The 15,089-nt window shown below is 40.5% G+C and overlaps 1 protein-coding gene and 1 pseudogene across 1 annotated transcript; one reads left to right on the forward strand and one right to left on the reverse strand.

Annotated features, from left to right (window-relative positions):
- Positions 1–665: 665 nt before the first annotated feature.
- On the reverse strand, positions 666–2,260 carry LOC103421275 (galacturonosyltransferase 8-like; annotated as a pseudogene).
- A 5,736-nt stretch (positions 2,261–7,996) lies between these two features.
- On the forward strand, positions 7,997–12,014 carry LOC103410857 (uncharacterized transporter C405.03c-like). Its single transcript, XM_008349507.4, has 8 exons — positions 7,997–8,550; positions 9,563–9,964; positions 10,226–10,440; positions 10,628–10,698; positions 10,798–10,899; positions 11,046–11,163; positions 11,277–11,412; positions 11,625–12,014. The coding sequence occupies exons 1-8, from the start codon at positions 8,467–8,469 to the stop codon at positions 11,685–11,687; spliced, it is 1,191 nt and encodes a 396-aa protein (XP_008347729.3). The 5' UTR covers positions 7,997–8,466; the 3' UTR covers positions 11,688–12,014.
- The last annotated feature ends 3,075 nt before the right edge of the window (positions 12,015–15,089 follow it).

Genomic DNA, 15,089 nt, shown 5'->3' on the forward strand with positions numbered 1-15,089 from the left:
ACACACACATATATATATATATATATATATATATATCTATATATATTATTTCTTTTTCTTTTGGCGCTGTACAACCATCCCTTTTTTTTTTCTTTTTTTTTTCTTTTTTTTCTTTTGTCACATGGTGCCAGACGCACCAAAGATCAATTTTTTTTTTAATTTATTATATATATATATTTTGCCTTTAATTATGGTGCCAGATGCACCATCCTCCTTTTTTCACGTGGTGCCAGATGCACCACCACCCCTTTTTTCTTTTTCTTTTTTTTTTTTTTTTTTGAGGAAGAGTTTCTCGGCCGACTAGTCGTTTGACAGCGGTCTTTGAAGTTGTTGGCAGCTGCGAGGCAAGAGACGGAGGAGGTGGAGTTTAAGGAAGAGCTTCTCGGCCGGCTAGTCCTTTGACAGCGGTCTTTGAAGTTGGTGGCAGCTGCGAGGCAAGGATGAAGACGACGGAGATGGAGCATGCACCAGTGAGGTTGTGGCTGTCTACTGCAAATGAGGCTGCCTTGCTACGCTCCGTTGCACTCTCGCCGTCCGTTGCACTACTGGACCGACATGCATCATCATTTTTTTATTTTTTATTGAAATTTGATTTGCAGGGGGAGGGTGAGCAGAAGGAGCAGCCATGGCGGAGGAAGACAGTATCCAACTCCCAAAGTCGCATTTTAAATCGTCAAGTGAAGTTGCAGCTGCAGTGAAGGAGACAGAGCCTTTGGTGGCACCATCACCGTCGGAATCTTCAGAAGTGACGGCGTTTGACGGGGACGAAGGTTTGGAACCGAAATAATGCACGGCAAAGAGCGAGGCTCAAGGCAGTTCAAAGAAACACCTTCCTCCTGTGCTGCTTGCTGCTCCGCTGCTGCGGCTGCAAAGACATCGGAGAAGTAACACTGGTCGTCATCGCTACCGTCATCTTCTTCTGAGTGGACTTTGCTACGATGATGTTCTACATGATCATGTGGCGCCGTGTATTGATGATGATAATGATAAGTGTGATGATCATGAGGGTGGTAATTGTTGACGGCACTGGGCTGGCCCGTGGCATATGGTGAGTTGCAAGTTGAATGCACGATAAAGGAGAAAACGCCAATTGGGCTTCCTGGGCCTGTAGGAGCTTCGCCGTGAGAAATTCGAAGACGAACCGACCGATTTCTCGCTTACTGATCTTTGCTTCTTAAGGATATACGGGTCGGTTTCCGATTTCCGAAACAGAGACTCGCGCCCGAAGAAATTGGATAGATCCAAGCCGCAACAGAAGATCCGATTCTCGCCGACGTAGAAGATGGGGTTCCTGCACTTCATGTTTGTTGGTTCTTTGGTTGCATTCTCGAGCTTATTTTCAAAGTAAAACGATTGCAACTTTGCATTCTTTAATTGCTTTAGCACCGGCACATATGAAGAATTCAAAAACTTGTAATCCTCCACAGCCTTCACTTCAACATGTGACCCATTATAGTCCTTGCTCTTAAACATAACCTGCATTGCTCCGAGGTTCATCTTATCAGTCACGACATGGAACACATGTTTCCATGGCTCCTTGGCGTTCTTCACGGCCGAATTCACCACCACTGATGCTGTAATCACATTATCCGAAAATATAGCACAATGATATAGATTGGGATCCTCAATTTCCGGTGGGATCGGCTTCCCTTCATCAGTGTACTTCTCCGGATGCGCAATTCGCTCCTCCATTAGCCGCATTGCCACACAATGCAAGCTCTCGGGGATTGATTTCGCGGCAATCAAGCTCGAGAAAGCCCTTTGCTTCTTTAGCCTTCGTCGGCTGCTCATTCACTTGGAAAATGGTGTCCTTCAGCTTCTGAATCTTGAGCTGGTTATCGAAAGACTCTTTCGCTTCAGCAATGATTTGTCTAGTTACTTTGATTCGCTCATTTACTTCATTCTCGAACTGCCGCAACACCGATTCGTCGATGGTGAGAGCGTCGGATTCGAACAGAGCGCGATAGGCGGGCTTGTTCATGAGATCTGAGTAGTTCCGTGAGAGATCGGTAAAGACCTGAACCAGCTTCGATTTCTCGAGCTTCAGCTTCCGCGCACAGCTCGCGTACGCTAGGGCTAGGGTCCGATGATCGTCCGCCTGCTTCCGGATCTGGTCCAGTCGGGGCTTCAGTGGATCTGATTTCAGAGCCAGCACGGTCATTCTCGTCGATCCAAATCCACCAAATGAACCGGAATCGAAACCCGAGTCGCCGAGATCGGAGGAGAATGAGGGTTTTGATAGGCGGGTTAGGGCCGCCATGGACGAGAAGTAGGAAGATCGCCAAGAAGTAGGAAGATCGCCAGGACTACCGGGGATCTACGAGACGCCATGGCCTCCAACTGAGGGAGAGAGAGAGCAGATGAGAGGGTGTGTAGATCTGGAGGTGCTTGAAGGTCAAGATTGGGTTGGTACCTTTTGTCATCAGTCTAAATCGACGGCGGCTTCACCAGTGGGCTCGCCGACCGACTCGGTCTTGTACATTTTGCACTCGTTCAAGTCGATCGAGCTCCTTGTACTCCTGCGACGGCATGGCTGCTACTTCTTCAATGGAGGGGAGGAAGATCCGATTGGGTGTTGAGGGAGAGACGAGTGAAGATGGGCTTTGAGAGCCGGGCCCGGATTTGGTCTATGGTTTTGAAGGGCCTGGGCTGCATCTAATGGCATCAACCGGTTCTGGGCTCCTGGGCCTGTGCTCGATGACGAACCTGTTGTTCATCTGCATGTCCTTCTGCTGCTAGGCCGAGACAGACATATATATGTTTCCCTTTTTTTTTTTTTGAAGAAATTGTAATTTAATTTTGTACAAAGAAAATTGCAAATTTTCTTAACAAAATAAATTTGTAATAAAATTGACATTTTTTAATAAAACATTTATTCTTTTTTTTTTGATGTGACTGAACTCGAAAAATTGAACATTCGAGCTGCCTACGTACCCCTCCAAAGAAGAGATCAAGTCGTAACGTAGTTCAAATCATACATATTTTTTTTGGTATTTTCTTTTTTGTGCCGTTTGCAGTTTTAGCTCATGCAGGCAAGGAGTGTTGGTGTCGTTTGCAGTTTCAACTCGTGCAGATAAGGAGCGTTGGTATTGCCTTTTATGCTCGTGCAGACCAGGAGCGTTGTGCCATGCAGTTTAGGCTCGTGTAGGCGATGAGCCTTGTGTCTTGCAGTTTAGGCTCTTACAGACAAGGAGCTTTGGTGTTGCCTTTTATGCTCGTGCAGACCAGGAGCGTTGGTGTTGCCTTTTATGCTCGTGCAGACCATGAGCGTTGGTTCGTGCAGTTTAGGCTCGTGCGAACAAGGAGCTTTGGTTCATGCAGTTTAGGCTCGTGTGAACAATGAGCATTGGTTCGTCAAGCGATCTGAGAGAGTCGTTCCTCGCAATCTTCATAACAAGGAGCCTTGACCGAGTGATTGAAGAAGTCTTCAGGAAAGAAATCGCGCATCGTGATGGGGATGGACGATTTATGTGTCAAAATTTCATCATCTTCAACACGTTCATATTGTTTTGAAGGTTGACAAGAGCTGCTTTGCCCCCTTTCCGATTGGCGGACTTGTGGAGGAGACGTATGCTTCTTATGCAATTTCTTAGGAGTGACTTGAGTCCATCCTTCAATTTTGCCTGTCTTGGAGGATGCCCCCAGCGGTTGAGGTGAAAACTTCGAGTCGGAAGAGCCAGAAGCGAAGGTGGTATAGTTTGTGTTCACCACATCGTTAAGATCTAGCTCGATGATTCCTTTCTGAGCCAGTTTCATGATGAGATCTTTCAGCACGAAACATTTTTCTGTCGAATGACTGATGAAGCGGTGGAATTTACAGTACCTTGGACTGTCAGTGCGATTCATCTCTTCTGGCCGTTTGCACTCAGGCAAACTAATCACCTTCTTTTCCAGCAAGTCTTCTAACATGGCAACCACATTAGAGTCGGGGAATGGATAAGTTTTCTCCTCAAGCTCCTTCAAAGTGTGTCTACGCATCTCTTAATCACGAAAGCCTTCGGCTTGAATCGCCTTGCCTCGTGTAGGGATTTTGACGGGAGCTGTGTTGACTGTCATTGCTTCTTTGGTGGATTTCCATGCAGTCTTCTCCAACTTTGGCCCAAGAACTTTGTCGTTCTTGTAGTCGGCGATCGGTTCTTTCTTCCCATGATGGGCGATGCTCAACTCCATGTCATGGGCGCGGGTGGCTAGCTCTTCGAAGGTCCGTGGTTTGATGCCTTGAAGGATGTATTGCAAACCCCATTGCATGCCTTGGATGCACATCTCGATTGAGAAGGTTTCCGAGAGCCTGTCTTTACAGTCGAGGCTTAGAGTGCGCCACCTGTTGATGTAGTCAATGACTGGCTCGTCCTTCCACTGCTTTGTGCTCGTTAGCTCTAGCATGCTCACAGTGCGGCGGGTGCTGTAGAAGCGGTTGATGAATTCCCTTTCCAACTGTTCCCAGCTGTTGATGGACTCAGGCTCTAGGTCCGTGTACCATTCAAAGGCGTTTCCTTTCAGCGAGCGCACAAACTGCTTGGCGAGGTAGTCTCCCTCCGTCCCCGCGTTGTTGCAAGTTTCGACGAAATGTGCAACGTGCTGCTTTGGGTTTCCTTTTCCATCAAACTGCATGAACTTTGGTGGTTGATATCCCCTCGGCATCTTTAGGGCATCAATCTTCTTGGAATAGGGCTTCGAGTAGAACAAGGAGGTATGTGAGCTCCCTTCGTACTGTGCCTTGATGGTGTTGGTGATCATCTCATGCAGCTGCTGGATAGAAAGAGATCCCATGAGTGCCGCTGCTTGGTCTGGCTCCAGCTTCCCATCGATTTTCTTCACCGGGGGTTCTTCGTCTCCGCCAGCTCCTCCCTTTAGTGGATCATCCTCTGGGTCGGGTTTATCGCCGTCTTGCGCTTCTAGTCGGTTGACTAGTGCTGCAATTTGCAAGTCTTTTTCTTCCACAGTTCGGGTTAGCCTTGCGATTGCTTCATTCATTTGAGCCAGCTGCTCATCGATTGAAGTTGCTCCAATGGTCATGACTTGCATGGCTGAACTGTCGCTTGAATCGGCATCGGAGAGCATGGATTCGGAGTATTTCCTTGGGCTTTCCCCCCTTGATGCCCTTAGTGAGGCTAAGGTGATCAAAGGCTCGTGCCTTGGGTGTTTTTGTTCCCTTGGCAGAGTTGATGCAGAGGTGAAAGAGGCGGCAGAAGTAGCTCTTGCCATGCTTCGAGTCGTGATGCCCAAAGTGACACCAGTTGCGACGATGACGCTTTTGTTCTTTGCGCCGGTTGCGGAAACAGTTTGAGCCTTCCTTGATGCCATTAATTTTGGAAGTGTGCTTGAATTTCTTGAACGGAGAAAAAGATGAGAGGCAGAGATTGTCCTACTGGGCGTGCCAATTTGTGAACACGGAAAATTCCTGAAACGAAAGAGACAAGAACAACGCGCACAAACAAATATTTGTATTTGATGATTTTGGGTTACAATCTCTCTCTATTTTGATCCTCTGATTCGATCTCCGTAAAGTGTGTATTTGTGGATGTGTGATTGATCCAAAGGGTCGTTGGGCTTGATCTAAGGATGAACGTTCTTCAAGGGCCGTGGACTTGATCTTTAAGGTGGATTTGAACGGATCTTCAAAGGGGCTTTTGGGCTTGATCTTTGAAGAACAATGATGAACGGATCTCCAAGGGCTTTTGGGCTTGATCTTGAAGAACAGTGATGAACGGATCTTCAAGGGCTTTTGGGCTTGATCTTGAAGAACAGTTGGATGTGTGGATTTGTCGACGTTGTTGATCCAAAGGGCCGTTGGGGCTTGATCTTGGATGAACGGATGATGAACGATGTGGCGCTAGAAGGAGGGCCGTCGGGGCTTGATCTTGAATTGGTGGATGGTTGATCCAAGGGCCGTCGGGGCTTGATCTTGGAAGAACGATGAACGAAGAACGAAGAAGGCTTTCTTGATTCTTCGGGAACCTGGATGCTTGAGAGCTTCGGAGTTTCAGAGCTTCAGAGCTTCAAGGTGTAATCTGAATTGGTTCTCCTCCCTGAAATGAATGAAATGGGCTTGTATTTATAGAATTTTCCAATGCCTAATTTTGAATATAACATCTCAGATGAAATAAGTCGTTTCTGCCAGGTGTTGACACATGTCCTATTTGATGACTTTTCCAACTCATTTCAATTTTCGTTGAGTCACACGCTACGTGTAAAATTTATGTAATACATGAGCGTTGACACTTTGATTTATCGGTCAACATTTATTTACCGAAATTTCGATGTCTACAATTACTACTAGCTACTTGTGTTGAAAATTCTGTTAAACCTACTGGTTCTTTATCTAGCTTACTAATTTCTTTCAAAGCTTGGATATATTTTCCGCTAGTTCTAGAATCGGTCATTAAACTAATAATTTATCTATTTTATTATGTAACTTATCTACTTGTTCACTCAACTCTTTTTGCACTAATTGAATTTTTTGAATTTCGAATTTTAACTGCTCAACTATTTCTAGTAATCTAAGTTCTACTTATTTAGGCTTACTATCTATGAGGTCAATAAGTTCTTTTATCTCTCTTTTGCTAGGAAACCTTTGAATATTTTTATTATTATCTTCTAACTAAGATATAATATAGTATAAATTCTGTCTAATTGTTTTTATGGAATTTTTCTGAAAATGCTCTAACAACTAGTTTAACAAATGATTATGTTTATTATTTTCTAATTTTATATTTTCTGCTTGACTAATAATAAGATCTATAATACTATTGGCTTGTGGATTTTCTTCACTATGCAAAATATGATTATGCTTTCTCAATGGAAAATAACAAACTAAACTATTTTATTCTAATGTTATTTTTCTTTTTTGTGGTTCACTAATTTCTAAATTAAGGTAATCTATCATAAATTACAGTCTACCTTTCTCCAAAGTTACGACTAACTGGTTTCTTAGAAACTCTCTTTCTTCTCTCAAGGTCTCTAAAACTTGATATGTTGCTCTTTTTGCTTCTAAAGCCTTATGTTGCACTTCTGTGTTATTATATTCACGAATAAATGAAGGATGTTTAAGATAACCAAGATAAAACTTCAGCTTCTTCAAAGTCCTGCTAATTCTTTTGGATATATATGCTAATCTCCACTTTATGCTAATTATAGTTGGGTTATCTTCTCTTTATGCTATTTATAGTTGGGTTCCTAGACACCCAATAAATGCCTGGTGGTTGTGGTTAACAAGGTCTACAAGGAAAATAATATATGTTGTTCATACAAAATAAACAAGTGTGATATCAGTTGTGTTAATGACTTTCGTCCTCAAGGTACTTTACTATTGTAATTATACTATTAAAATGCTAAACTTGGCTCTGATACCAGATTCGCAAAGCATGCCCGGTTAAATAGTCAGATAACTATTATAACAACTAGACATAAAACCTTGCACATGAAACTTGACATGTTTCAGTATGACGGCCACTCACAGTACAAGTATAAGGCATTAATGATTGAACTCAGAGGTACGAAAGAACTCAGAAGTACCCTGATTAATGTCCAGTTATTTGTATGGCAAGCATTCAACTATAATAGAGTGCTCGAATAAAATATGATCGTCAGTTTAACAGGTTAATAATATAACTACAATAGTGTTTCCCTATTTTAGACTAGAAGTCTAATTAAACAAACACACTAAAGAAAGAAAAGAAAACTTACTTAAAACTTGAAGATTGCTTGAATATGTACACTTGAACTTTTATTGATATATAAAATGTTTACAAAGATAAATGTTTACAAGAAAATGTTTACAAGGATGCTACGAAGGTTACGGGTGAAGATGGTGTGAGTGAGAGTATGGTGTTCAGTCTTTGAGATGTTGAGAGGTTGAGGTGTTGAGGTTAAGAGGTGTGGAGGTGTAGAGGTGTAAAGGTGTAAAGGTGTGTCTCTGCTGTGTTGAGATTTTTAGATGTTCTGTATGGGAGGAAAAAACTCCCTTATCCCTATTTTTTAGTACGTACGAAACACGAGCTATATATTATTATACAAATAATTTTTTTTTTAATGTTACTCAATGTAATGAGATAAAACGTACTTGCCGTATTTCAGAGAGGTTGAAAAATCTCTCATCTGTTAACTTTCAAGTTTACGTTTGATCCCACAAGAGGAGGTTTATAACCAAAAACAGCCAAAAACGTTTTCAGTTTTCTTTCCAATTTCGTCAACTTCCCTCCCCATTCTCTTTCTTCCCAAAGTTTCCGGATTTCTTTGTTGCAAGAAAACCAGCAGCCCAGCCCCAACCGGCTCTCTCTCTCTCCCTTTCTATCACCTAAATACACCCCAGATATTGGAGTTAGGGACACCTTGTCACCCAGCACCCTAGATCTCACTGCTTATACGTCGGTGACGGGCAAAAATATCAAAGATCTGAGGAGCAACCACCAACCAATCAGATCTTTGAAATTCCTCTGATTTCTCTATCTGGGTTTTGCTGGGTTTATGATGGGGTGGAGATACAGAGCTGGGTTGTTCCTAATTGCTGCTGTTGTTGTCATTTGGGTCACCTCTGCAGAAGTTACCCAGGTTTGTTACTCCTTTCTTTTGACCTTTGTAAATTTGGAAACTTTAACATTAGTAATTTACTTTTGGAGTTTTGGGTCGAATTTGATTGATGGTAATGCATTTTTTCTGCGATTTGACTTTTTTCTCTGATGGTTTTGTGAGTTGTAGGGGTTGGAAATGATTGGAATTTGTTAAGGATTTGTACCCAACTGATGAACTTTATTAGAAGATTGTATGTTAGCTTGAACTTGTTTAAGACGATGTCGTCGGGCTTCACCCATTAGAGGAACATAGTTAAGATATTAGTTCAGTTATTGTTCATGAGTTAGTAGGAATCAAAAGAATAGTCAGTGAATGTTGTTCTTTTCCTTCGTTTTTACCCTGCGATCTATTGTAACCATGGGGTATAACTAATGGTTCTGGGTTTTATCAGCATAGGGAAAATACGAGTTGTTAGATTTCCTCCTTGCATTAGGTGGTGGTTCCATGGAGGACAGCCATTAGCAATACTAAGATTGAACTTTTTGAGTTCTTTGCCTTGGCTTAGCTGGTTGACACTGAGTTGAATCCGAAAACTCTATGTTTAACTGCTTTTGAGTCTCCTCCATGCCCTCACCTCTAACTTAGTAATGAAAGTTTTGATTGATTAGTTGGTAAACCAACTTTGTTTTTTGTTCTTGAATTGAGCTTGGAGTTTATGTAGTGGCCGAATATAATCCTTTAGTAAACAATTGTGACTATTTGATCATCTTTGACCATGGGGGAAGTGATGCTGCTCAAATTCGAGCTGCTTCCAAAAAGCTATGGTGAATTGAACCCTTTTAGAAGATGATTGTGATTGTATCTAATTGCTTCAATTGGAATCTTTCCGCATATATCCTCCTCAATAGTTGGATTTTTAGCTGCAAATTTAGTCACGCATTTTAGAAATTCTTTGATTGAGTTCTTTGATGTGGCGCATCCAATTTACCTATATATTTGATAATATTGTGCACCGTGAGGTTCTAGCTGACCAATATTGTGACTTCTGCAGGGTATATTTACGGACTATAAGCAGCCGTTTGCAGTAACATATCTTGGAGCTTCTCTTATGGTAGTTTACATCCCAATAGCATTCATTAAGGATTGGTTGTGTAATTTTCTAAAACGCCGCTCTTCTAAAAGTGGTAAAAATGCAGAAAGCGTGAATGAGTTTTCTGCTGGATTTAGTTCTTCTATAAAACTCAATGGATTGCAGAAAGAATTTGAATTGGAAATTCATGGGTCCTTGACCAGAAAAGACAGTGATGCAGAGCTTTCACCTCATATTGAAGAACAACCTTTGGTTTCTAAATACAAGGATGACTTGAATGTGCTGAAACATGATAAGGAGGTTACTACGAGGCAAATTGCTACTTATGGGTTTTACATTGCCCCTCTCTGGTTTATTACGGAGGTAAGGAACTTCCTAAAGCTACTCTGTTCAAGAATATATCCAATTGACTTTACGTGGTGTTGAGTCCGAGACATGTTTCTCATGGAATACACCCAAATCACTATTAGGATGTTCTCTTTTGCTTGCAGACAGGAAAATTTCCATATCAATTTTCATATTTATATGTGTTTATCATATGTGATACGTTTTTTTGAATTGATAATTCAAAATTATTGTGAAGGACGTCAAGAAAATTCTTATTGATCTTTGTAATTGTTTCAGTACTTTTCAAATGCTGCTCTCGCGCGTACAAGTGTTGCAAGTACAACAGTATTATCGTCAACGTCGGGACTATTTACTCTTTTTGTTGGTGCATTCTTGGGCGAAGATTCTTTAAATATAGCGAAGGTGGTTGCTGTCTTTGTTAGCATGGCTGGTGTAGCTATGACAACTCTGGGCAAAACATGGGCTACAGATGATTCACAACTCAGTGCTGCGTATGTTTAATCAGTCAACCCTTGTTGTTCACGTCAAATTTATTCATGACTTACATGATATTTGTCTCGTTTTTTATGGAAGAAAAAAGATCTCTTTTTACATACCAATACCATTACCATTGTATATTATATCAAATTGCTCTTTGTAATGCATGTTTTGGCATTGACAGTTAATATTTTTGTTCAGCAATGGGAAACGCTCTCTTGTTGGAGATCTGTTTGGTCTTCTCTCAGCCATGTCATACGGTCTATTTACTGGTTGGGGAAATATCCTTTTTCATTTACTCCTTGGCACAAGTTTTTCATAGATTATTTTGACAATAATATTAACATTTCATCTTACTCTTAATGCTACAGTTCTTCTCAAAAAGTTTGCGGGCGAAGGAGGAGAAAGGATCGACGTGCAAAAGTTGTTTGGGTATATTGGATTATTTACACTTGTATCGTTATGGTGGCTTGGTAAGTGTTGCTTGAGTATTTATGATTCATTTCAGTTTTTCTCCTTCGGATCTGATTTCCAGAAATCAAGCAAGGCACAGTGAAAGGCAATCCATCACTTCTTTGATTGAATCATTATATTCTCTAATTTTTCTTTTATTTTCCAGTTTGGCCTTTGACAGCATTGGGCATTGAGCCCAAGTTTATGATTCCTCACTCTGCTAAATTGGAAGAAGTTGTTATTGCCAACGGCTTTATTGGAATTGTACTCTCTGACTACTTCTGGTATGTTTAAACAATCATTTTTCAATCTGCGATCCACACACTTACGTTTTCACAGACTGGTTGCTTTAAACTTCAGCTTTCCTATTCAGCCAATAAATAGAAATTCCCTACAGGGCACTATGTGTTGTGTGGACAACTCCACTCGTTGCCACCTTGGGCATGTCGCTCACCATCCCCCTTGCTATGGTTGCTGACATGTTTATCCATGGCCGCCATTATTCAGCAGTTTACATACTTGGCTCTGCTCAGGTATGATGTTTTCATGAATAATTGTTATATCGTTGAATTATTTAGCATCTGTAGTTACCTTTGTGAAACTTTTTTTCCAGAAGGCGCTTCGTTTCAGCATTTCTTACTACCTTTGGGAGAAAATGATCTCTCAGTTGCAATATACTTATAAAAAACTTATGTCCTGTTGCATATATGAACCCTTTTTGTTTCTTCTGTGGTATATGTTGCAGGTATTTGCAGGATTTGTAATAGCTAATCTTTCGGATTGGTGCTCGAAGAAGTTGGGATTATAGCATTGTGTCGAAGACTACATAATTTGTTTGGGAATCCTGATTCTTTTATGGGGCCATTTTCTCTCTTCTGTTCTGATCGGACGTCAAGTTCTTAAGTTTATGAGCAGGAAGTTTGTCTCGAACAGGGGTGGTTGGTTTGTGGAGAGGGAGAGTGAGGGAACTGAATATAGTTGTATCATACTTGATTGTGTAAATCAACTCTGGGTGAGGTTTGTTCTTTCACCTTCATCAGGTCCGAGTGTGGAGCCCTGAAATGTAATAAACCTTTTTGGGTTCAAAGTAAAATCTCACATCGCGCGCTCTGTTAACGTGTCGTTTGTTTCTGTATTCGTCTTGTGTTGATCACAAATCTTTTTTTTAGGGAACTTTAATGAAAAGCATCCGGTACTGTTCACTCTAATGAAAAATCATATTTTTACACTAAAAAGTCAATCCTGGTACTATTCACTTTACTCTTTATTTTGTCCTTATCATTAAAATTCAAAGTTTTCAAGCTTTTTTCATTAGTTTTTCATTTTTTTTTAATGGGCCACTGCTAACAAATCGTTTTCAGACGTGAAAAGCGAGTAACGGATGCATTTATTGAGGTACCAAACTTCTAATCTGAGTTGAACTCTAACGGATGCATTTATTGAGGTCACTGGTTCTGTTTTGGCGGGGCTGAATGTGGGTATTTACTAGGATGTCATTCGATTTAACTGCGGTTTTTATTCCGAATCATTTTTTCATGCGAATGCACATCGTGCAAACAATTTGTGTACAATTTTGACAAAAAGAAAAACAATGTGTACAAATCTTTGGGGTTTTAAGAATGATTAACACATGACGGTACAAACTTTGGGGTTTTAAAAAAGAAAAACTAATTAAAAGGGTTTGAAAACTTTAAATTTTAAGGATAAGGACAAAATAAATGGTAAAATGAATAGTATCATGATTGATTTTTTAATATAAAAATGTGGTTTTTCATTAAAGTGAATAGTACCGAGAACTTTTCGTTAAAGTTCGCTTTTAAAAATGATTAACACGTGATGGTTGCTTAGGCAGGAACTCCTAGGCCTCATTTAGCGGCTCGTATAAGGGATCGGATAGAATTAACAATCCAGATCCAGTTGTTTTGTGTTCTCTTGTATTAAATAGCCACCGGATTATTTAACCGGCTCCACTTATTTTGAACGGTGTATACCCGCTTAATAATACTGTCCAAAATGGTTGTATCATTAGTCAGGTCGCAATCACTTTCCTTCTCTCGCGAACCCTTCTGCACTGAAAAATTCATTTGCTGTTCTTCCTATTTCTTATCCGACCCAACAACAATTCTCTAGCTTTTTGACCGGCAAATTAAACCCAACCTGACATCCTACCGACCAACACACCAGAAAAGATCTTGAAATTCCTTGAATGTGTGTGGCCACAATCACGCCGCTCAGCAGCCACGCCGTCTTCGTTTTCACACCCATGATGGTGGATCGATAATTGAGAGATTTCATCTGGATTTTGGGATTAGTTGATGATTAAATTTTGTTGTTGTAGGTAATTAAACTCAAAATTGGGAAAGTTTCATATGGGTTTTTTATTTCAATGGATTAGAAACCATGGAGAATTGGAGATGATAATCTGGGAGTAGTGATTGGGAAGAGAGATGGAATATGAGCTTTGTTGGAAAATTAGTTAGTAGTTTATTTTTTGTTTATGGTTTTCTTGTGGGACAAGGATATTAGAATTTTCTATATCCTTTAAGGATTAGGATTTATTAGAGTTTTCTATGTTCTTTAAGGATTAGGATTTTGCTTTAGTTTTCACTATATATAATAAAGCTTGTAATTTAGTTTTAATAAGTAAGTCACAATGTAGTCTCTTAGGATTTTGTAGCCGTTTCGTCATTCTCAGTTTATTTAATAATATTCTTATTATTTTGTTAATCTTGTTCGTTGCGCACTCTGATATTCAACTTTGATATCAATGGTATATGGTGGCGATGATGAGTGCTAGGCGGCTGCCTGGTGTTGTTCTTCCTATTTTCCGTGACTTTTTCTTCCTCTTTTCTAGGTTTTTGGGTTGGTGTAACAATTTTTTTTAATTATTATTATTTAATTTTCTCTTTTTTACTCCATTTTATCTTCCATGAGTTTTTGAATTTTTTTTTCCATTTTATCATCAATTTTTCTTAAAAAAAGAAAAATAAATCTTCTTATTCAATGCAATACCAAGCCAGTATAAATAATCCGTCGTTAGTTTGATATTGCACCAAACGCCCGATTATTTAGTCAGTACTATCCGATGTACAAATTATCTTATCCGATTGAAATAGTCAGTACAGTCTGACCTGCCAAATGAGGCCTGAATGTCTTCAAACTTCCCAACAACTTTTGTCATGATATTGATGTGGCCATTGCTAGGTTTTGGTGGGGGGTAGAAAGAAACGAAAGACATATCGATTGGGTTAGTTAGGCCATCTCCAACCAATGGCTGGCCATATAACTTGTTTTAGCCCTCTGGCCCTCCAAGATCCTTCAAGATATTAATATTTTAATGAACAGTGCATGGTCATATTTGCCTCCATCTCCAACCGAGGGCCAGAGGACCAGAGGGCTTGTTTTAGCCCTATCACAAAAAACAGTTTCCAACCGAGGACCAGAGGGCCATAAGGCCAAACATAATTTATTATTTAAAAACTACAACTTAAATTCAAATTCAACGGCTCGTTTTTTTATGTTGTGTAATTTGTATGTTGGTTAATGTTGTTTAATGTTGTTTTTGTTGACCCTAAAAACTATCAAGCCTACATGGTGCGCAGGCCGAGTAATTAGTAAGTTAACTACGTCATTCGGTTGTATGCGCGGCGTGCCAACTTGTCGGCCAAGCTCAGCCGAGGAGTAAAATTTGTTGATATTGCGTTGGGTGCGCTGCTGACTTCTTAATCTCGCGACTGTGGCGGAGGAAGGAACTTGTCTCGGCTTTCAGGTTCTAGAGCCTGAAGACAAGGCTGCTAACTTAGCGAAGTTCAATATCAAATTCGGCTTTCAATGTGCCGAATGTAGTAACTTGTAACACATCACTTTGCCGAAAAGGCTAATGAGATGACCTCGAACAATAAGGATTCGGAAATCCTTTTCGACCGAGACTTGGATAGATAACCAACCATCATCGCCACAGTGCTGTTGATGCCAACAGAAAATGCTGCGAGATCGGCTGAGTTTACGGTGACAGAGCTATCTATGCTGACTGAAGATATCATCGTTTGCTTTCACAGTGCTATTGATGCCAATGGAAGATGTGTGAGTGAAAATAAAAAATAAAAAATCTCAAAGTTGTTGAGAGAGTTTGCGCAGGGCAGTTGTGTGTTGAATTGAAGGTCTCCTTTCACATTGCACATCGCCTCTGTATTTATAGAACTAAAGTCCT

Source organism: Malus domestica, chromosome 08 (assembly GCF_042453785.1).
Source record: "Malus domestica chromosome 08, GDT2T_hap1".
NCBI classification, from domain to species: Eukaryota; Viridiplantae; Streptophyta; class Magnoliopsida; order Rosales; family Rosaceae; genus Malus; species Malus domestica.

What these genes read in the sequence shown, in the direction of transcription:
- LOC103410857 (XM_008349507.4), top strand. Translation starts at nt 8,467, where the DNA reads ATGATGGGGTGGAGATACAGAGCTGGGTTGTTCCTAATTGCTGCTGTT. An exon ending in GATTCACAACTCAGTGCTGC is followed by an intron (nt 10,441 to 10,627) that starts GTATGTTTAATC and finishes ATTTTTGTTCAG; the next exon opens with CAATGGGAAACGCTCTCTTG. An exon ending in TGTATCGTTATGGTGGCTTG is followed by an intron (nt 10,900 to 11,045) that starts GTAAGTGTTGCT and finishes TTTATTTTCCAG; the next exon opens with TTTGGCCTTTGACAGCATTG.